At 40.8% G+C, this 22,698-nt stretch overlaps 1 protein-coding gene across 6 annotated transcripts in view; it reads right to left on the bottom strand.

Annotated features, from left to right (window-relative positions):
* PXDNL (peroxidasin like) overlaps positions 1 to 22,698 on the bottom strand; it is a 295,520-nt gene that overhangs the window by 39,747 nt on the left and 233,075 nt on the right. For 5 of the 6 annotated variants that reach the window (XR_012157221.1, XM_073331210.1, XM_073331212.1 and 2 more), the window contains one exon: positions 11,465 to 12,968. Coding sequence is in view for 5 of the 6 variants with exons in the window: in XM_073331210.1 (XP_073187311.1) it covers positions 11,465 to 12,968 (1,504 nt within the window). In the remaining variant the exon portion in view is untranslated. The remainder of the gene's footprint in view (positions 1 to 11,464; positions 12,969 to 22,698) is intronic. The other variant, XM_073331214.1, reaches the window with a different exon arrangement.

Below are 22,698 nucleotides of genomic sequence, written 5' to 3'. Positions count from 1 at the left end.
TGACAGAAAAAAAGTTTCAGTGAAAACATTTCAAATGGCTTTAATTAAAATGATTTTACTTTTATAAATTCTGGAAACATAATTTGCACCTTAATTATGACAAATAATAAACAATACACATTCAGTACCATTTCACATAGGGGAGGGCTTTGTTGGAGAAATTTTATAAAAGCTGAGCCTCCCTGCAGTGAGCTGTGCACAGATGCAGGGGTCTGCCTACGTGGAGCTCATAGCAGAATTGGAATGTAAAAAAAAAAACAGTATATTAATAAGGAGACTAATCACATTGTATCTAGATCAAGTATTAAAAGATTTAATACTTCTAGTCTGTAAAACTAGAAAGCCCATGCCTCCCTTATTCTTTAATTTCAACCTGACTGATTATTTTAATGAAATAGTCTCTCTGGTCCTACATACTGCTTTGATTTTTAATTTTGTGAAATCCTAGAAAGGATCTAGGAACACTGCAATTTAATGATTAATGTCATTCATTAACACAGATAATAAAAACTTGACCAAAGTAGTTTCCAGAAGATCAGGAATAGAAATTATACAGGAAATTTTCTACGTCCCGATCAAAATGGATATATTTCTAAAGTGTTCCTAAAACATCAGACAATGTGGATTTCTAGTAATCAAATTTAGCAAAATAAAGGTATCAAATATCTGCTATTGCACTTGATGAAAAGAAGACCAGCAATAGGCCTATCTTGACTATTTATTATTTTTATTTGTATTATGGTAGCATCCACAGTGCGTTAGGCACTGTTCAAACACACAGCTACTTCCAGAGCTACCGAAGTAAATGGTAACCTTTCTAAAATGGATTTTAGATCAGGTCAATAAGGAGCCACCCAAAGAGCTCACAGGATGAAACACAGTGACAGATGAAGAGTGTGGGAGAGCGGTTATACGTATAATCACATTTCTTCATTATTTTTGTGAGTCCTTTCCTGCTTCGAAAGTACTTTTCTCTTTACAGTAAAGCAATGATGGAGACCTAACATTTAGGTCTTATTTATCCTAGCTCAGAAAGACACACACAGGCCACGTTCTCCGGTGCTTTCCAGACACTTTGTTCTGCACACAAGGTGGAAAGGTGTTGCAACCTAGTTCACAAATTCCCAACAGAAAATTCATCTAGCACATGGGAACTCCCTGCTGGGCATAAATATTCCACAGGTAGGTCTACACCTCTGTTCACTCGCAGCACAGTGTGTGTGGCAGGGCAGGGCAGAGCAGAGCATCACTAATCATCCCCTGATGCAGGGTTCTAATTAAAGACCGTACATCAGTAGCAGAACTGAGAATATTCCAGTAGTGTCTCTACCAGTGGTGTAGGGGCCAGAGACAGCCTTCAGAGTCAAAGATACAGTCCCCCCAGCTCCCGTCCTTCATCCCCCTCCTGCTCTGAGCAACGCTCTGATGCAGGACAGAACCCAGTCTGTTATCTAGACTTGATACGCTCATCACAGCTTCTTGACTACGTCCATTCAACTAAGTACACTCTAGGAATTATTTTGGGAAAGTTCTATGGCCAGTGTTATACAAGAGGTCAGACTATATGATTACTGTGGTCCCTTCTGGGCTATGAATCTATGAGTAAAAGTGTAGGATAGATATAGATTTATTTTGGGTGGTTATTTTCTAGGAAGTATATATAAAGTAATGGAATTACTTTTTGTTTTTAAATTGAACAATATGGTTTCTTGATTTATATGTTCACATTTATAGCAGGCTATTTTCTCAAATAAATCATTAGTAACCCCATAATAAATATCAAAGCCAATTTTCAGCTTTAGGGACTGATCACCTCCCATTAAAGTCCATGGAAAGAGTCCCATAGACTTTAGTTGTTTGTGGATCAAGTCCTAAGGGATAACGCTGTTAATCTGCAGTATTTTGTTATTGACAAGTGTTCCAACTAGCACTTCTCACAAATGTACTTCTGGGAACAACGTGCCTGACAGACATTCTTCTTTGTTCGGTGGCCTGAGGTTTATCTTGCATTTCCTATACATATATTATGCTATTTCTATTTGTAAATTTTTCTGTGTTATAGGTCTTGTTCTCACTTATGACTGTGAGCTAGTCTGAGTTTTCTGTAACAAGGCCAATTTCTGTTCTAAATTTTCACCATGTTCATCTGCCTAAGAAAAACAAACCCATACTGTCACAGCACACAAGCAGCACAATATTATATTTCTACATTGAGTTTTTTCTTCCCTCAGCTGGGTTTTCTACATCCCTTTATCTGTCTTTGAGGATCCTTTTTGCTTCCCCATCCTGCCACCAATTCACCCATCTCAACACATTTATTCTCTTACCCCTCTGTGATAACGATCATGTTTCTCACTGAAGACTGAATGGAATTTATTGATTCCATCAAGATTACACCTGGTTGGAGAGGATCACTGTTCAGTAACCCACTAATAGGGTACAGAATGTGAGCGAGGCCAAACAGCAAAAATTAAGATGTTTGTACACCAATGCAAGGAGCCTAGGTAACAAAATGGAGGAACTCGAGCTACTAGTGCAGGAAGTGAAACCAGATATTATAGGGATTACAGAAACATGGTGGAATAGTCGTCATGACTGGACTATAGGTATTGAAGGGTATGTGCTGTTTAGGAAAGACCGAAATAAAGGTAAAGGTGATGGAGTAGCATTGTATATCAATGATGAGGTAGAATGTAAAGAAATAAGAAGCGATGGAATGGATAAGACAGAGTCCGTCTGGGCAAAAAATTACACTGGGGAAGAAAACTATTAGAGCCTCCCCTGGGATAGTGCTTGGGGTGTGCTATAGACCTCCGGGATCTAATTTGGATATGGATAGAGCCCTTTTTCATGTTTTTAATGAAGTAAATACTAATGGAAACTGCATGATCATGGGAGACTTTAACTTCCCAGATATAGACTGGAGGATGAGTGCTAGTAATGATAATAGGGCTCAGATTTTCCTAGATGCAATAGCTGATGGATTCCTTCATCAAGTAGTTGCTGAACCGACTAGAAGGGCTGCCATTTTAGATTTGGTTTTGGTGAGTAGTTAGGACCTCATAGAAGAAGTGGTTGTAGGGGATAATCTTGGTTCAAGTGATCATGAGCTAATACAGTTCAAACTGAACGGAAGGATTAACAAAAATAAATCTGCAACTAGGGTTTTTGATTTCAAAAGGGCTGACTTTCAAAAATTAAGGAAATTAGTTAGGGAAGTGGATTGGACTGAAGAACTTATGGATCTAAAGGCAGAGGCGGCCTGGGATTACTTTAAATCAAAGCTGCAGAAGCTATCGGAAGCCTGCATCCCAAGAAGGGGGAAAAAATTCATAGGCAGGAGTTGTAGACCAACCTGGATGAGCAAGCATCTCAGAGAGGTGATTAAGAAAAACCAGAAAGCATACAGGGAGTGGAAGATGGGAGGGATCAGCAAGGAAAGCTACCTTATTGAGGTCAGAACATGTTGGGATAAAGTGAGACAGGCTAAAAGTCAAGTAGAGTTGGACCGTGCAAAGGGAATTAAAACCAATAGTGAAAGGTTCTATAGCCATATAAATAAGAAGAAAATGAAGAAAGAAGAAGTGGGACTGCTAAACACTGAGGATTGAGTGGAGGTCAAGGATAATCTAGGCATGGCCCAATATCTAAACAAATACTTTGTCTCAGTCTTTAATAAGGCTAAAGAGGATCTTAGGGATAATGGTAGCCTGACAAATGGGAATGAGGATATGGAGGTAGATATTACTATATCTGAGGTAGAAGTGAAACTCGAACAGTTTAATGGGACTAAATCGGGGGCCCCAGATAATCTTCATCCAAGAATATTAAAGGAATTGGCACACAAAATTGCAAGCCCATTAGCAAGAAGTTTTAATGAATCTGTAAACTCAGGGGTTGTACCGTATGATTGGAGAATTGCTAACATAGTTCCTATTTTTAAGAAAGGGAAAAAAAGTGATCCGGGTAACTACAGGCCTGTTAGTTTGACATCTGTAGTATGCAAGGTCTTGGAAAAAATTTTGAAGGAGAAAGCAGTTAAGGACATGGAGATCAATGGTAAATGGGACAAAATACAACATGGTTTTCCAAAAGGTAGATTGTGCCAAACCAACCTGATCTCCTTCTTTGAGAAAGTAACAGATTTTTTTTAGACAAAGGAAATGCAGTGGATCTAATTTACCTAGATTTCAGTAAAGCGTTTGATACCGTGCCATATGGAGAATTATTAGTTAAATTGGAAAAGATGGGGATCAATATGAAAATTGAAAGGTGGATAAGGAATTGGTTAACAGGGAGACTACAGCGGGTCCTACTGAAAGGTGAACTGTCAGGCTGGAGGGAGGTTACCAGTGGAGTTCCTCAGGGATCAGTTTTGGGACCAATCCTATTTAATCTTTTTATTACTGATCTCAGCATAAAAAGTGGGAGTGTGCTAATAAAGTTTGCGGATGATACAAAGCTGGGAGGTATTGCCAATTTAGAGAAGGACAGGGATATCCTACAGGAGGATCTGGATGACCTTGTAAACTGGAGTAATAGTAATAGGATGAAATTTAATAGTGAGAAGTGTAAGGTTATGCATTTAGGGATTAATACCAAGAATTTTAGTTATAAGCTGGGGACGCATCAATTAGAAGTAACGGAGGAGGAGAAGGACCTTGGAGTATTGGTTGATCATAGGATGACTATGAGCCGCCAATGTGATATGTCTGTGAAAAAAGCCAATGTGGTCTTGGGATGCATCAGGAGAGGTATTTCCAGTAGGGATAAGGAGGTGTTAGTACCGTTATAGAAGGCACTGGGGAGACCTCACTTGGAATACTGTGTGCAGTTCTGGTCTCCCATGTTTAAGAAGGATGAATTCAAACTGGAACAGGTACAGACAAGGGCTACTAGGATGATCCGAGGAATGGAAAACTTGTCTTATGAAAGGAGACTCAAGGAGTTTGGCTTGTTTAGCCTAACTAAAAGAAGGCTGAGGGGAGATATGATTGCCCTCTATAAATATATCAGAGGGATAAATACCGGAGAGGGAGAGGAATTATTTAAGCTCAGTACCAATGTGGACACAAGAACAAATGGATATAAACTGGCCACCAGGAAATTTAGACTAGAAATTAGATGAAGGTTTCTAACCATCAGAGGAATGAAGTTTTGGAATAGCCTTCCAAGGGAAGCAGTGGGGGCAAAAGATCTATCTGGCTTTAAGATTAAACTCAATAAGTTTATGGAGGAGATGGTATGATGTGATAACATGATTTTGGTAATTAATTGATCTTTAAATATTCATGGTAAATAGGCCTGATGGGAATATAAATATAAATGGTAAATAGGCCTGATGGGACGTTAGATGAGGTGGGATCTGAGTTACTACAGAAAATTCTTTCCTGGGTATCTGGCTGGTGAATCTTGCCCATATGCTCAGGGTTTAGCTGATCACCATATTTGGGGTCGGAAAGGAATTTTCTTCCTCCAGGGCAGATTGGAAGAGGCCCTGGAGGTTTTTCGCCTTCCTCTGGAGAATGGGGCCTGGGTCACTTGCTGGAGGATTCTCTGCTCCTTGAAGTCTTTAAACCACGATTTGAGGACTTCAATAGCTCAGACATAGGTGAGAGGTTTTTCGCAGGAGTGGGTGGGTGAGATTCTGTGGCCTGCATTGTGCAGGAGGTCAGACTAGATGATCATAATGGTCCCTTCTGACCTTAGTATCTATGAATCTATAAACAACCCACTCCCTTTTTCCTCTAGGAAGCAATGCAGAGCACTCAGTCTGTACTGGCCCAGAGAAATGAGACTAGAAAAAAGTAGCGCTCTTTGTGCAAGACAATTACTGCTAATTCTGCTCTGAAACACCTTAACAACAAAGGTGTAAGGATTTCTTACACCAAGGTACTTGTTCTAGATGACTTCACTTAAAACCACTACTGTCTTGAATTATTCCTAACATGTTATTGACCAAAGAGGAAACAACAACAGGCCTCTTGGGGAACAATTTAAAAAAAAAAAAAGACAAAGGGAAGATGATTATTTTTCTCAAGAGCATTTTCCCACTACTTCAGCTCAAGTTCTAACAATAATTGCACTGAAAAAGATGTTGGGAGGGTGGACAAGGAAAGCAACAGGGCATGTTGGGAGTGGAGAAAGGAATGTGAGAATGAAAACTTTTCTTTTGAAAAAGACTATCAGCTTGTTGACTTGATTCAAACTTGTTAGCACTAAGACCTGAGATTGTAATATTAGCTCAAATGAGGAGAATTGTATGGGGATACACAGTGGTTAAAAATCATAACTGAATAAGGTAAGTGACTCTTCGTGACTTTTCTTAAGCTACAAAACTAACTGAAGTCCTTGTGTCACACTGGATAAATGAATGTCTCTCTACTGGAAAAACAGAAGAGATGACAAACAGAAATAGTCAAAAGATATATAAAGTTTCTGGGCCAAGACCATAGCAACTGGGTAGGTGCCTGAAGTCAATGAGAGATGCTGGGTTTTCAGTACTTTTAAAAGTCAGACCCACTTAATTATAGATTCAAAGCCTAACTTTAGGAATCTCTTTTCCAAAATCTTGGCACAAGAGACTACTAATTGGATGAATAAACTAATGTTCAGAGTACATACTCTAAAGCACAGTTCTGAAGTAACAGAAACACAAACATGAATAAATATAACTCAGAAATAACAATATCTAAGGGAAAAGTACACTAGGAAATAAAATATAAAATGATTATGGGTTACTGAAAAAAAGGCATTTTATCTGAGATAAATGTGTAACAATTCACAAATACTTTTTGGGCTGCAAATTTGCGGGGGAGGGGTATAAAAATCATATTTGCTACTACAAATGACAGCATTTCCCCATGAAAAATTAACGGACTTTCATGTAAATATTTCTGCATGTGAGCGTGTGAAAGTGAAAATCAATAGATCTAGTTATAAAAATGGGCTTTCATGAAAACTCCAGATCTGAGCCCTGAACTATGGGGAAAGGGAGTGAGATCAAATTTTGCAACTGAATTTTGCAGCCAAGGTTCCATCTCCGTTTTCAAGTTCCACATAGAATGGAACTGTGTTGCTAAATGTTGACCACTTTTGCTCTTAGCAGATTCTCAGATGATTTAATCTCTTTTGGTCTTCGTTACTGGAAAAGGTGATTGTGCAAACCTTCATCTTGCTCAGAAGCCTGCTCTAGTAGGATTCTGAAACTTTCAACCACAGTCTACGTGTTTTAGCATCCTGACACCAGCTGCTCAACAAAAATATTCACTTTTATATTTTGGTTTTGACCTGCCCAGTGCATTTATGACATCTAGACACATTTCATTCAGGTTATGTTCCACATTGTCACCTTTTAAAGTTTCAGTTTCTAGTCATAGAATCACTGAATGACAGATTTCTGTGCCTATGTTCCTACTGATTGAAATGAATAGCTTATCTCAAAATGCCTTATCTGTTTTTAAGTGACATCTTAAAGATTTCTTGTTCACTGTTGCATTTTTATCAGTTTTATCAGTAATGATAATTGTTTTTGTTCTATACACCTTTCTGCACTTTGAAACCAATGATGTGTAGAGTGCTACATAAAAAGCAGTAGTACTATATATTTTTTGTGTAGGATTATACAATTTTAGATTCCAATTGCAGTAAACAAATTACGTACACATTCAGTATGAATACTTTTGAGTACATTTTGTTTGCACAGTAGGGAAGCAATGCACAGTATTGATTCACATAGCATTTGAATATATTGTTCATGAAAAAGAAATACACTGCTAAGATCTGAATCCTGGTCATTTGTACAACTTGTGAGCAGAAGAACTGTGAAGGGGTCAGAAACAGGTCCTCTTAATCTGGAGACAAGGTGTGGATCATCTACACATACCCTAAAACTGAAGAAGCAGCTAAGGAAAATATGCCTATACGTTAGGAGCTAGAGATCTGAACCTGGCAGAACTGCTCACTGGCGAGGGTCCACAGCTGGGGGTAGGGGAACTCGGGCCCTCCCTACTCCACCAGGTTCCAAACCAGGGCCCGATGAACAACAGTTCCAATATGTGACCTAGTGTGGGTGCCCTTATACTTGTTCCCTGGGCTCCAGCTTTGGTTCATCCATCTTTGCCACTGGTCGGTTTCTGGATTACCCCTGAAGTTCTCTCTAATAGCATGCTGGATCACCACACTTTCTCCATCAGCATGGCTTGCTATTCCTGCCTCTGTAGAGTGAAGGGCCTATGGCAGCTTGTCAGTGGAGCATGGTCTCAACTGTGTGGAGCCCCAGCAGCTTCTCTGCAGGAGCTTGCAGCACATGTCTTCTCCTCTGCTCTGTCTGCCCAGACTGAGAGGAGTTGCTCCCTTTTGAGCCACACCTCCAATGTGAGCTTGCCCAGCAGGAGTGGCTGGACAGCACCTTCTGGGCCCAGAGCTTCTCTTTGAAGACCATCAGTTCACCAGCGTGGACCTCGTACAACCCATCACACTACACCAGAGCTAGAGGTGTAATATCCAGCTTGAGGAGACATACCTGCACTAGTACTGATCAAGCTAGCTTGCTAATAATAGCAGTGTAGCTATCAGTGTACAGGTTGTGGGACAGGTTAGATGTCCTGAATACACACTACTACTAGTGTTTCAGATGGGACTGTATTCAGGGGAGCTAGCTATGCTGCTATTTTTAGTCCACTAGCTCAGTCAGAACTAGCATGAGTACATCTGTCCAAGCTAGAAATTACACCTCAGCTCCAGTGCAGACATACTCTTAGAGAATGAGAAGCTAACTAGTCATGTCATTGACCTCCCCCATGCTTTTAACAACACAAAGGGAAGGCTGAGTTGCTATTTATTTTGTCAAGCTCTCTAGAGTTCAGTATAAACAATTACTATTTCCTTATTTCATCATATTTACAGGCTAGTGAAAGAAAACATAAGTTTAAAAAAATTGCCATACTATATTGTCTCTATAATGTGTTATATATGTTAAACACCTCTGCAAGCCATGTACAGCTAGTGAGACTTTATTCTAGTAAGAAGGGTTACATATATTTTCTTGGAAATGCTCAGAGCCTTCATAAAAAAATCAAATCCCTATATTTCTCCATAAACATAAGCAAAAGGACAGAGCACCAGTCACCTTAGGTCAAGAGTTTGAATCCAGCTTAGGTCAGGGATGACAGAAAATCATTACTATCTGACTACTGTTTGTTAGCCTACATGGAATGAGTTCATCATCACAGTCCACTTCCAAATGCACAGGTGTTTGCATCAGAAAAACCCAATAGTGTTAGTCATGATGGCACTAATTATCAGCATTGTTGGGAGTCCAACAGAGAAGCAAATAGGTCATTTTTATGCCTATCATTTCACTTTTAATTATGGTCCCTCCAAGTTAGGGTTGAGGCACATTAGAGAGACTAGAACCACATTAACATGGGGAAATGCTTTCTACTGCACTCATTCTGCAATAGATCTTTAGTAAGGGATATTAGATGGGTGGGATCTGAGTTACCCAGGAAAGAATTTTCTGTAGTATCTGCCTGGTGAATCTTGCCCATATGTTCAGGGTTTAGCTGATTGCCATATTTGGGGTCGGGACAGAATTTTCCTCCAGGGCAGATTGGAAGAGGCCCTGGAGGTTTTTCGCCTTCCTCTGTAGCATGGGGCACGGGTCACTTGCTGGAGGATTCTCTGCTCCTTGAAGTCTTTAAACCACGATTTGAGGACTTCAATAGCTCAGACATAGGTGAGAGGTTTTTCGCAGGAGTGGGTGGGTGAAATTCTGTGGCCTGTGTTGTGCAGGAGGTCAGACTAGATGATCATAATGGTCCCTTCTGACCTTAGTATCTAGGAATCTAGGAATCTACCATTTGCCATTCAAATTATTATTATTTATACCACACAACGAACAAGCTTTCTGGTTGCTTGGCTAAACAAAAGTACTTTCAAGCTAATATTGTACATAACATCACTGGGTTGGGGGGAAACAACAGTATGGAGGAGACTGCAGGAGGAAAGACGGGGGCATCTCATCAGTGAGATAATATAACTCATTGAGGGCTAATGTACTATTTGGTGGAAATCTGTTCCATTTCAAGATCACCACAAATTAATATCTCTGCACACTCTTTTGTTAACTAGGCCTCACAACAACTGTGGGTCCTGAGGAGTAATTACAGTGATCAGATCAATGTCCTTGTGACCTAGTTTAGGAAGGGGATTCCTCATGTAAAGAGTTCAGCATGGAATCAGCCCAGAAACAGTTTTTGGAGAAGCAGATAAGCCAGGCATCAAGAAAGAAACAAAAGAATGTTGTGTTTGACAGTAAGTGGGGGAAACGGAGAAGATTTCAGAGGACAGATAAGGAGTTTTGTTTTGCACATATTAAATTTAAGTTGATGGCAATACATCAGAAGTAGATGCGAGATTAAACCATGTGAGATGCAGGACTAAGTGAGGAGTGTCAGATAAAGAGTAGAGAGGTAGCTCTGGTCATCTTCAATGTACAGACAGTAGCTGGGAGTATGTGAGCAGATGAGATCACCCAGAGAAAAGGCATACAAATCAGAAGAAGGAGCCAAAAACAGAGCTCTGCCAGACTCCACAGTAAAAGGGAGAATAGAGGAGAAGCCACCTAAAAGATGCTGGAAGAGTGATGAGAGAAGGATAACCAGTAGAAGACTATAAAAAAAGCAAGAAAGGATAAGTTGCTGAAGAAGAGGATATGATCAACACTGTTAAACACAGCTAAAAAATTAAGGAGGATAAGGATGGAGTAGAGGTCTGTAGATTTGGTCAAGAAAGGCTTGTTAGAAATCTTGTGTGAGCAGTTTTGGTGGAGTGGAAAGGGTGGAAGCCAGACTGGGGGCAGGGGATCCTGGATGGAGATGATGGAAAGAAACTCAGGTAAAGAGCTATAAATGGCTCATCCAGTGTGTTTGGAGAGGAAAGGAAAGAAGGAAGGAAGGGAGAATAGCTGGAGAGAGAAATAGGACTGAGGATGGGGAAACCTTATCATGCTTGTATGTTGACGGAAAGAAGCCAGAGGAGAATGACAAGTTAATTAGAAGAGAAGAGGAGAGATTAAAAGTGGGGGTAAGAGAGTTCAGATGGGAGAGGAATAGGATCAAAGAGGTAGGTGGAGCACTTGAGGAGAGCAGGCAAAAAGAGGTCAGTGCCAGTTATTTGGAAGAAGAAGGAAAAGGTCTGAGAAAGGCTGAGGGAAGATAGAGGAAGGGAGATTGAGATCTGGAAGAAGAGAGATCACAATCATCTTGTTTGAAAAACAAGAAAAAATTGCATGGAGAGGGAGAGAGGTGTGTGACTAACATTTTAAGAGGGAGTTTGCAGTTAAGCAATTTTAAAACCATTTAAAAACAAACAGACTTGCCATGGCCTCTGATGAGACATTAAGATATAGTATTAACTGCCATGTATCACACACAATAAGAGTATTTTCACTAATACTCACTTTTTCAGCTTTTCTCTAATCTTTGGCTCTTTAATCTCATTGTGAAGATCCTCAAACGTCTCAACTGAGGTTAAATTACAGAAAACCCTATAGTCAACGTACGGAGGAATCCCATGGTCACGCCCCCTCTGGATATTCGTAGCTGCCAGATCCAGAGCCACTGAGTGTGCCATGGAGAAAAGCCTCTCGGTCAGCTCCAGGTTCAAAAGCTGAGAAGGTACTCGCATTTTACCAGCAACACCAAAAAGACCACGCAGAAGTGGATCAATGCCACCTTCCTGGATTATCCGGAATGGTGAAAAGAAAGCTTTGTGAAGTGAAAGGTGCCCTTGTGAGATTTCTCCAAAGGTCTCATTCAAACGATAAAGAATCGGATTGATCAATGTGTGGCCAAACCTAAAAGCTGCAGTTGCAAAGGCATTAATAATCCCGGCATTGACATTGGGGTTATAGCCTTTGTAGTCACCCATCATCTTCATGCCATGGTCACCAAGGATCTTGGGTAGCCAGTGGCTATAGGTAATATGTTGCATCTGTGCACCAACAATCTTTCTGGCTTCATTGTAAATAGTATCTCCATCCCAGTGTGGGTTCATTTTCAACAGTGCCCTTGCTATGCGGTTATGTTCACGGAACCACAAAGTGTGCATGGCTGTGAGGCCCAGCTGCTCATTCGCTCGATGATCTCCTGCAAGGAAGCAAGGTAAGGAGCTTTCATTTTCATCTCTCGTGCATTCAGTTGGGGGACCTGTGGCAAATGGTAATAAGTGCTTTCCAGAAGATGGGACAAGCAGGCCTTCCTTGAGGAGACCATGTTGATTTGTATTATCCCTTAACTCTTCTGACTCCCTGTCAGAGCTTGCATAAACATTAGAAGCATCGATATATGATGTTAGATGGTTTATCTGCTCCCTTGCATAGACTGAATTCATTATTAAAGAAGTCATCCCACTACCGCAAACTGGGCTTGAGCGAACAAAGAACATACACTTAGAATTTGTCACTCGGGGATCATTCTGAGGAATAATGATGGGGAAGCAAGGTGGATCATTAGTACACACTGAGCTACAAGACTGTCCATCAGAAAAACGAGACATACTCAGTGCAGGCACTGTCTGATCCAAGTCATGGTCTAAAAGCTGGCCCCACTGCATAAGCATATGAGTGTACCTATCATCAGGAGTTATGGTCTCTGTACCAATCATTTCTATTGAAATAAGCCTTGGTAGTGGAAGAGGATAGCCATTATACAAAGAGTCATGACTGACACTCCTGGGTAAGTTAAAGCCATTTTCGTACACAGGTTTAAGGATCCGTTCGAAAGCAATCAAAGAGGCACCCCACATTGGGTGCTGTAGGTTGTTGCATGTTCCATCGTAGCTTCTGTACTTTTGATGGAAACAGATGTCAGAGCAGTTTGGGAAACGCCTGTGAGCTGTACATCCAGAGAGATTGGCAATCAGACTGAGGTAGTGTGGGGAAACCAGGTCATTGTAGCGAAATTCTGAAACACAACATTTGAAGAAATTAATTGATCTCATATAAAAGAGAAGTGTAAGAATCCATATAAGATTCTTAAGTTCAATATTAATTAATGGTGTTTATACCTGGATAGAAGTCTCTTTATCATAAAGTGTTTGTCATGATATAGGCCTTACTGAATTTCTGATAGACTGTGGGTCTGCTCCTGCTGCTGGAGAAGTTAATGGCAAATCTCCTATTGATTTAAACAGGGGGCAGGAATGGGTTGTGGAGGAAACACTGAAGTGATAGCAACAACAGCTAAAATGCGGCGTGATGTGAATACCAGAGAGGGCTAAAAAATAATATACAGAAATGCTAAAACTATATAAAATAGGTCTGAAATATGGGCAGGTAACAACCAACCAATATTTAAGATGGAAAACGCAAGCTAATATAGCTGGAAGATGAGGGAGGAGGGAGAGAAGCCTTATCAAGGGGAGGCAGATATCTGGAAGGCAGTAATGCTGAAAGAGGACTAAGAGTGATAGTGCAAATTAAATTTCAGCTAGCAATGCAATATGAGAGCAAAAAAATTATTTTGTTTCTGTTTTTAAAGCAGAGACATTGTGTCATGGACTAGGGAGGTAATAATCGCTGATGAAACCAGACCGAGAATACTGCATTTAGTTCTTGAACCTGAATGACAGAAAGTTTTAGATAAACTGGAGAAAATTCAGAGAAGAACAACTGACAATATTTAAAGGGCTGAAGGGATTGATTTATGAAGAAAGATAAAAAGAAACATAATAGCTTGGCCAAACAAAGGCTAAGGGAGATATTAGAACTGTCTACAAGTATTTGGCGGATAGAAACATTAAAGAGAAAGAATGCACCAGGGGATGAGAATAAACTGATAGGAGGAAACTGGACAAAGGAAAAACAGGCTGAACATTGGAAAATCGCCTTTAAACAGAAAAATATATTAACCTATAGAAGACACTCCACTGAAGGTGGTGAATGATCCATCATTTCAGTAATTTAAAACTGAACTGAATAAATTAATAAAGCACTGGAAAGTATACTGTAGGAATGAATCTAGGATTGGCATGGGATAGACTACTGGTAAAAGGTTTTTATATCCTCTCCATAGCTAATTTATCCAGTTCCATAAACCACACAAAAATACCCTGCAGAAATCAGAATGTTCTTTCAGTAATTTATAATATTTTCACTAGTGAAAACAGTCCTCTAAAGCTCTTCCACACATTTCCATTGTAACTCACTGTACATCAGTGCCACACTCTGCCCACAATAAATTTCTCTTGTAATAAACTCCATTATAAAATGTACATTACTAAGAAACTGGGTAAAGGGGAAACTACAGCAGGTCATACTGAAAGGTGTACTGTCAGTGTGGAGGGAGGTTCCTAGTGGAGTTTCTCAGAGATTGGTCTTGTGACCAATCTTATTTAACATTTTAATTAATAAGCTTAGCACAAAAACGGGAGTATGCTAATAAAATTTGTGGATGACACAGAGTTGGGAAACATTGCCAATACAAAGGAGGACCAGAATATCATATAAGATTTGGATGACCTTGAAAACTGGAGTAATAGAAATGGGATGAAATTTAATAGTGCAAAGTGCAAGGTCATGTACTTAGGTAGTTGTGACGGAATGTACTCGTGTCCACATCCTGAACACTATTGCAATAATCTTTGTATAAAGTATGCCTTGTGAGATATTTAAAAACTCAGTTTGTTGACCAGTAATATCATGGCAAAATGCATACAGCAGTGTTATATGTGAAGCTGATAGGCCATTACTTGCTAAGTGGCCATTCTTTGGCAGGAAAGGGGACAAGGGCAAACAAAATCTACATCTTAGCAAAGAAACAGCATGGAGTTGCCTTCCACACAGACTGCCTGTTGCCTTTCTCCCAGCTGGAAATGCTTCTCAAAACAGGCAACAAACTATAAAAAGACACCCCAACGCACCCCCTCTTCCTCCCTTTCTGTCCATCGATTCACTGCACAAAATGGGACAAAGGAGCAGCCATTAAACAGAAGAAGGGATCCTGGCCTAAGAAGTTTAGCCAGTAAGACTGTTGAAAGCATGTGGAGAGAAAAACTTCGCTTTGACTTTAACATAGTTTAGTAAGGTAGGCATTAGTTGTGTTTTCTCTTTATTTTTCTTGTAACAATTTCTGACTTTTATTCCTCATTACTTGTATTCACTTAAAATCTATCCCTCTGTAGTTAATAATCTTGCTTTATTGTTTTATCTAATCCGGTGTGTTTAAATTGAAATGTCTGAAGAACTAGTAAGATGGCATAGTATTATCTTAAATAAATAATGGACTTAACATACTTGTATTGTCCTGGAGAGGGCAGTACAGGACATATATTTCTGGGGGGAAATCTAAGACTGACAGTGTGTTCTGGTCACCTTGCAGTATAACCAAGGCTGGTGAGAGCCAAGGTGTTACTGGTGGGCTGCAACACACACAGAGACATAGCTGGAGGCTGTTTGTGAGAAGTCCAAACTGGAGGCTACAGCTGTAAAGCAATGGAAAAGGAACCCCATGTCATAAATATAAAGGGAAGGGTAACCACCTTTCTGTCTACAGTGCTATAAAATCCCTCCTGGCCAGAGGCAAAACCATTTCACCAGTAAAGAGTTAAGAAGCTAGGATTACCTCGCTGGCACCTGACCCAAAATGACCAATGAAATCTAAGGGGGACCAATGAGGGAACAAGATACTTTCAAAGCTGGGGGGAGGAGGGGGTGGAACAAAGGGTTTGTCTGTCTGTGTGATGATTTTGCCGGGAACATATCAGGAATGCAGCCTTACAACTCCTGTTAAGTTAGTAAGTAATCTAGCTAGAAATGCGTTAGATTTCCTTTTGTTTAATGGCTGGTAAAATAAGCTGTGCTGGATGGAATGTATATTCCTGGTTTTGTGTCTTTTTTGTAATTTAAGGTTTTGCTTAGAGAGATTCTGTATGTTTCAAATCTGATTACCCTGTAAGGTATTTATCATCCTGATTTTACAGAGGTGATTCTTTCACCTTTTATTTAATTAAAATTCTTTTAAGAACCTGGTCGATTTTTCATTGTTCTTAAGATCCAAGGGTCTGTGTTCACCTGTACAAATTGGTGAGGATTCTTATCAAGCCTTCCCCAGGAAAGGGGGTGTAGGGATTGGGGGGATATTTTGGGGGAAGATGTCTCCAAGTGGGCTTTTTCCCTGTTCTTTGTTTAAAACACTTGGTGGTGGGAGCATACAGTTAAAGGACAAGGCAAAGTTTGTACCTTGGGGAAGTTTTAACCTAAGCTGGTAAGAATAAGCTTAAAGGTCTTTCATGCAGGTCCCCATATCTGTACCCTAGAGTTCAGTGTGGGGAAGGAACCTTGACACCCCATCTTAGAGGACAGGGTGATATGTCTACTCATTAGTCTGGACTGTACCATAGGTATGTCAGTTATATTCTGCTATAAGTTGGGGATGTACCAGCTGGAAGCAACAGAGTAGGGGAAATACCTGGGTGTATTGGTTGATGACAGGATGACTATGAGCAGCTAATGTGATATGGCTGTGAAAAGGCTAATTAAATCTTAGGATGCATCCAGTGAGGTATTTCCAGTAGAGACAGGGAAGTATTATTACCATTATACAAGGCACTGGTGAGACCTGATATGGAATACTGGGTGCAATTCTGGTTTCCCATGTTAAGAAAGACGAATTCTGGAACAGATGCAGAGAAGGGCTACTAGGATGATTAGAGGAATGTAAAACCTACCATACGAGAGGAGACTTAAGGAACTTGGCTTGTTTAGCCTAACAAAAAGCAGGCTGAAGAGATATATGATTGCTTTCTATAAATATATCAGAGGGATAAGCACGAGGGAGGGAGAGGAGTTATTTAAGTTAATGGCCAATGTTGGTACAAGAACAAATGGATATAAACTGTCCAACAACAAGTTTAGGCATGAAATTATATGTTTCTAATCGTAAGAGGAGAGGGTTTCTGTGTAACTTTGAAGCTGTGATGTACCCTGCATCTATTCCCCCTGTCTTTGAATCTGATCAACTCAGTGTAACACTGCCGTATGCCAAATAAAGATACCTGAGTGACGGAAGCTGGAGTCGAACTGAGTTCTTGGGAAACTGAGTGGAAAGAGGTCTCTGAGCGAATCCCAACAAGGACTTCAGTACCTCAGCCAGAGGTTATGGCACTATTGTAAGAGTAGGTGGGTGAGGTTCTGTGCCCTGCAACTTATGGGAGATCAGACTAGATAATCATGATTGTCTGTTTTGACCTTAATGTCTATGAGTTAGCCACCTGTGCAACAGCTTCCCTTTTCCATTTATATCCCTGCCCCGGACTAGCCATGTGAGAGGTAGGGAAACTGGTAATGCCTCACATGCTGGGTTGGAAAGGAATACACCTCAAACTTTCTTTGCCTCTGATTAACTCCAAGTTATGATATAATGGAATGACAATATACAACCAATAGTTTACAATACAATACAACACAACACAACCAATTGGTCTAGTAGGACCAATTCTTTCAAACAACAATAGTGATTACTTAGATCCATGTCTACTTATATGAACTCTGTAGATGAATTGCATTTAAATTATAATTTAAAACATAATAGCAGTAAAGAATAAACTCTAAGGTAAATGAGAGGAAGGGTGCTTTGGAGCAAATTACCTGGAATAAAATAATAGAACATAATAAACAAATTATTATTTTAATATTAACTACCCTGTACAGGAAAAAAAAAAGGAGTACTTGTGGCACCTTAGAGACTAACCAATTTATTTGAGCATAAGCTTTCGTGAGCTACAGCTCACTTCATCGGATGCATACTGTGGAAAGTGTAGAAGATCTTTTTATATACACACAAAGCATGAAAAAATACCTTCTCCCACCCCACTCTCCTGCTGGTAATAGCTTATCTAAAGTGATCACTCTCCTTACAATGTGTATGATAATCAAGGTGGGCCATTTCCAGCACAAATCCAGGGTTTAACAAGAACGTCTGAGGAGGGGGGTGGGGGTCACTTTAGATAAGTTATTACCAGCAGGAGAGTGGGGTGGGAGGAGGTATTTTTTTATGCTTTGTGTGTATATAAAAAGATCTTCTACACTTTCCACAGTATGCATCCGATGAAGTGAGCTGTAGCTCACGAAAGCTTATGCTCAAATAAATTGGTTAGTCTCTAAGGTGCCACAAGTACTCCTTTTCTTTTTGTGAATACAGACTAACACGGCTGTTACTCTGAAACGTGTACAGGAACAAGATGCATAATTTCTGAACTAGAAGTTCAGATTCCATCAGCACATGCAAAGTTGTCACCCCTCTGAATCTTTTATATTAAAGATTAAAAAGTAACATGAAAACAAACTCAAGGCAAAGACTGGTTTTATAGTAAATATATTTGTTATTAGCGCTGAGAAAAAGCTGGAATTTCTTCTTACTGAAAAATGCCTATTGGACACAATAATTCCTTTGAAGCTTACCTCTGCAGATGTGGAATTGGGTGTGGCTAGTTCCAGAGGGAAGGAGGATGCTATAAACAAATAAATCATTCTGAGTGATTTGAACAAGCTTTGTTGTCTGTCACTGGAGATTCTAGAGCAGATGCCAAATCTAGTTGGATCCCATAGAGGTAATAGAGTTGGTAAACAGGGGGTGCTATAACCAGGTGGTCCAGTAAAAAGTGCGGTGAATCATGGGATTCAAATCTGAAAGAAATGCATCGAAGATAGCCACAGCTGGAGACAGGACACTCAATGAGGTGAGCCAGTACTCTGGGGTGGTACTGAGAATTCGCTTTCTCGTGTGCTTGGCTAGCTGGTTATTTCTCAGATGCTCAGCATGTATTTGATAGCCATATGTGGGGTTGGGAAGGAATTTTCTCCCATGTCAGATTGGTAGTGACCTTGGGGATTTTTCACTTTTCTCTACAGCATGAGGTGCAGGTTGCTTTCCTAGATCATCTGGGTCTATATAATTTATCCAACTCCCTGCCACTGCAGGAGTCTCATGCATAGACACACCTCAGTCCCTCCTATTCTCTGCCTGTCACATACACTAGTTTAGTCTCCTGAGGGCTGTGATACCTTGGTCTAATTTCAGTTGTTGGGTTTGCAGTTGCTGGGCGGTGTTGGTGGCCTGTGATGTACAGGAGACTAGATGATCTGGTGGCCCCTTCTGACCTTGAATTCTATGACTCTGGTTCAGGCCTTTCGCTGACAAGAAGTGCCCACAGATTGATCACAGGTACGGTTCACCTGTCATCCAGAACAATATCATATAGCGTTATAATATCATATATATAAATCATATACACAGAATCAATGACAGCAGGCTCTTAAAGAAGTATCTTTCCAGTGTGAAAGGAGGGACAGAGGAACAACAAAGAGGACCAGCTGCCCACATCTGATAGATCCAAGCTCCATCAATCTCAGGTGTTCCATCCCACCTGGATCCATAGAATTAACAGAATTAGGAATTCCTGTCTCTTCCTCACTCTGAAGCCCTGTAAGCCCCTACCCAGTGAGGGGCCAAAGGGACAATCATCCCTTTAATTTTTAAATTAATTTCACATTTTATTACATAGTAATAATAGACAGCATGTTTAAAACAAACATAAGGACATACTTCTTCATACAACACAGAGTCAACCTGTGAAACTTGTTGCTAGGGGATGTTGTGAAGGCCCAAAGTATAAATGGATTCAAAATAGAATTAGGAAAATAGGTCCATCAATGGCTATTAGCCAAGATGGCCAGGGACACCACCACAAATTCTGGGGGTCCCTGAGCCACTGACTGACAGAAGCTGGGATTGGATGACAGGGGTTGGATCACTTGATAATTGCTTTGTTCTGTTCATTCCCTCTGAACCAGTGGTGCTCAACATGCAGCCTGTGGGCCGAATGCAGCCCATCAGGGTAATCCGCTGATGGGCCGCAAAACAGTATTTATATTGACCGTCCATAGGCACGGCCACCCACAGCTCCCAGTGGCCGCAGTTAGCCATTCCCGACCAACCGGAACTGCGGGAAGCGGCAGCCAGCATGTCCCTGTGGCCCGTGCCACTTCCTGCAGCTCCCATTGGCTGGGAACAGTGAACCGCAGCCACTTGGAGCTGCGGGAGGCTGTGTCTATGGACGGCCAATGTAAACACTGTTTCGTGGCCCGCCAGCAGATTACCCTGGCGGGCCGCATGCATGCTCTGAAGCATCTGGCTCCAGCCACTGTCAGAAGAAAGGATACTGGGCTAGGTGAACCGTTGGAGTGACCCTGCATGGCCATTCTTATGTTTTAATAATGGTATGATTGTATATTAACTCCATATTAAAGAACAGCAATAGAGGGGTTTTTTTAATGTTCCACCTTGCAGTGCTTTTCATTACGATACTGAAGGAAGAGCCAGAGAATTATAAATTTGTAATCTTGCATTAAGCAGCAGTGAGGATACAGACATGGACAGTTACACTTCAGGGAATACAGCTGTGCCATCAAAGTCCTCCAATTTAGGCCCCAACACCCCCTGCTGAAGCCTTGAGGTCCTCCACATGATCTCTGAAACTCAGGAACAAAGTCACTCAGTTAAATTCTCCGCTTCTTCTTCTTCTTCCGTATGGCTGGTGTAGACAAGCAACTACAATTTCACCTGAACTTTATCGCATCAAATGGCTACATCAGAAGTAGCAGAATTTATTGCAGTGAGGCCTCCTTCATATTCATAAATTGGGCATTAGGTAGTAATATGTTTGATGGTTTGTCATAGGGAACCACACTCACTTGCTGGGGAGTCCTTAATTTTCCATTTGTGCATTAGATGTCTACATCTACCAAGGTTGGTTTGGATTCGGTTCAGAGTTGACCAAGATGACTATGGAAGATTGAACCCAGGAACCTTCTGCATGGGATCCAGCACAAGGTGCTTATTTTTTAAGTCTTGTTTAGCCCAATCTGCTTTCCAAACCTCCTTCTGATCACAGTCTGATTGCATTAGGCAAAGTGGATGTTCCCAGAAAGGCTTGCAAGACTTAAGAGATGGGGCGGGGGCACTGTCAAGGTCTTGGTGGATAGGAAGACATCTGTTTTCCTGGATTCGTTGAGGTGCACAGAGTGTTGCAGCAATTCGGCGTATCAGTGGGGGAGCAAAGTTAAACAGAACATGTAGCTATGGCGTTGGTGTCAACTTTAGGGTTCCAGTGATGCACCACATCACTGTATTCAGCTGTATGTCAACAAGTCACGTGTGGCCACATCTGCTCCATATGGGTGAACAATATTCAGCTACTGAAAATACAAGTGCTATTGCAGATGTTCGCATCTCTGAGGCTGGTGCACCTCAGGTTGTACCTGCTAGTTTCTAAATTATGTTGGCTCTCATTTTTAACTTTGCAGTTACCTTCTCAAGGTGATCATGTAAGGTAAGAATGCGGTCAAGTTCCACTCTGAAGTATGCTGGCATGTAATTATGTTGCACATTTTTACCACAGAAAGCAACTTTGTGTGTTTTTGGCATTCCTATTATCAAAAGGCTTTCTGGAACAATATCTGTGAAGAGGATATACTAGGAAGCAACTGGGAGTAAGGGGAATGCAAATAACCCACTTCAAATCCATCCTTTTGAAGCTATGCCCTGGAGAGGAAAACCCATTGTCTACTAATTACTTGGTTCTGAAAAGTCCATCTCAAAGACCCCATAACTGTATAAAGTGTGGACTAAACATGTTTTAAGGTGCTTGTTCAGAGCTGAAACTGTAATGAATTTATCACCAGAAAATAAACCCTTTGGGTGATGTTTGGAAAGACTCCTTTGGTTGGTATGATATCTGGTATGCTCATTAGCATGCATGTAGGTTCTTCTATTGTTTTTATTTGTAGTCTCTGTAGTGCTTTTATCAGAAGAATAAAATAGGCTTGCATAGAAAGAACTGTGTGGTAACTTATAACTGTTGACAATTCCTCATGTCCATCTCTGAAGAGAAAGCAAGCAGGAATGCCTGGGCAGCTTGCCTCTGCTGGGAATAACATAGTGAAGGCAAGGAACTGTGAAGCCTGGAAATACCCCAGGCAGAAGGGAGAGAGACATGAGTCTCCACCCATGCCAGGCTACCGCAGGGGAGCTGGAAGCTTAAGAGTGTGTGCAACCATACAAATATAACAATTTCAAAGGGATAAAAAACCACAGACCTACAAGGCACTTAAAATGAAAGAACAGATGAATAGACCATGTAAACTTCTCCTCACCACCTCACTGACATATCTGACCTGACCATCCACATCTGGGCTGTTAGATTGGCTGGGTTCCAATGTAGAATCTAAGAATGACACTCCAGCCAGCCGATATCATCATGCACATTAAGCCATTCTCTGAGGCTGCAAACAAGAGAGCCACCTAGTGCTAGTTGTAACTGTGGTTTGTTTGATGTGAATATATACCCACCAGAAACTGGACTGAAAGCACCAGGTGAGTGAGAAGAACTGACAGATTCTAATGGTGTTTGGTCTCTATGAACTTGAGGTGCAATTTGAACCAATGTTCTACAAATGACGTTTATATATCCACCACCAATATCTCTTTCTAATTGTGTCACAGACATTCTGAAAACTCCCAAAATATTATGTGAGAGATGAATGTGGGGGTGCTCAGTGGTGAATGATGATCTGTACCCCAAAATGGGGTTTATGGAATGGATTTCTAAGATGGTGTGTTGGAATGTCAGAGGAGA

The sequence above is a fragment of the Lepidochelys kempii genome, chromosome 2 (assembly GCF_965140265.1).
Source record: "Lepidochelys kempii isolate rLepKem1 chromosome 2, rLepKem1.hap2, whole genome shotgun sequence".
NCBI lineage: Eukaryota > Metazoa > Chordata > Testudines > Cheloniidae > Lepidochelys > Lepidochelys kempii.
Note: the sequence above shows the minus strand (reverse complement) of the source record. Positions and strands in the feature narration are given on the sequence as shown.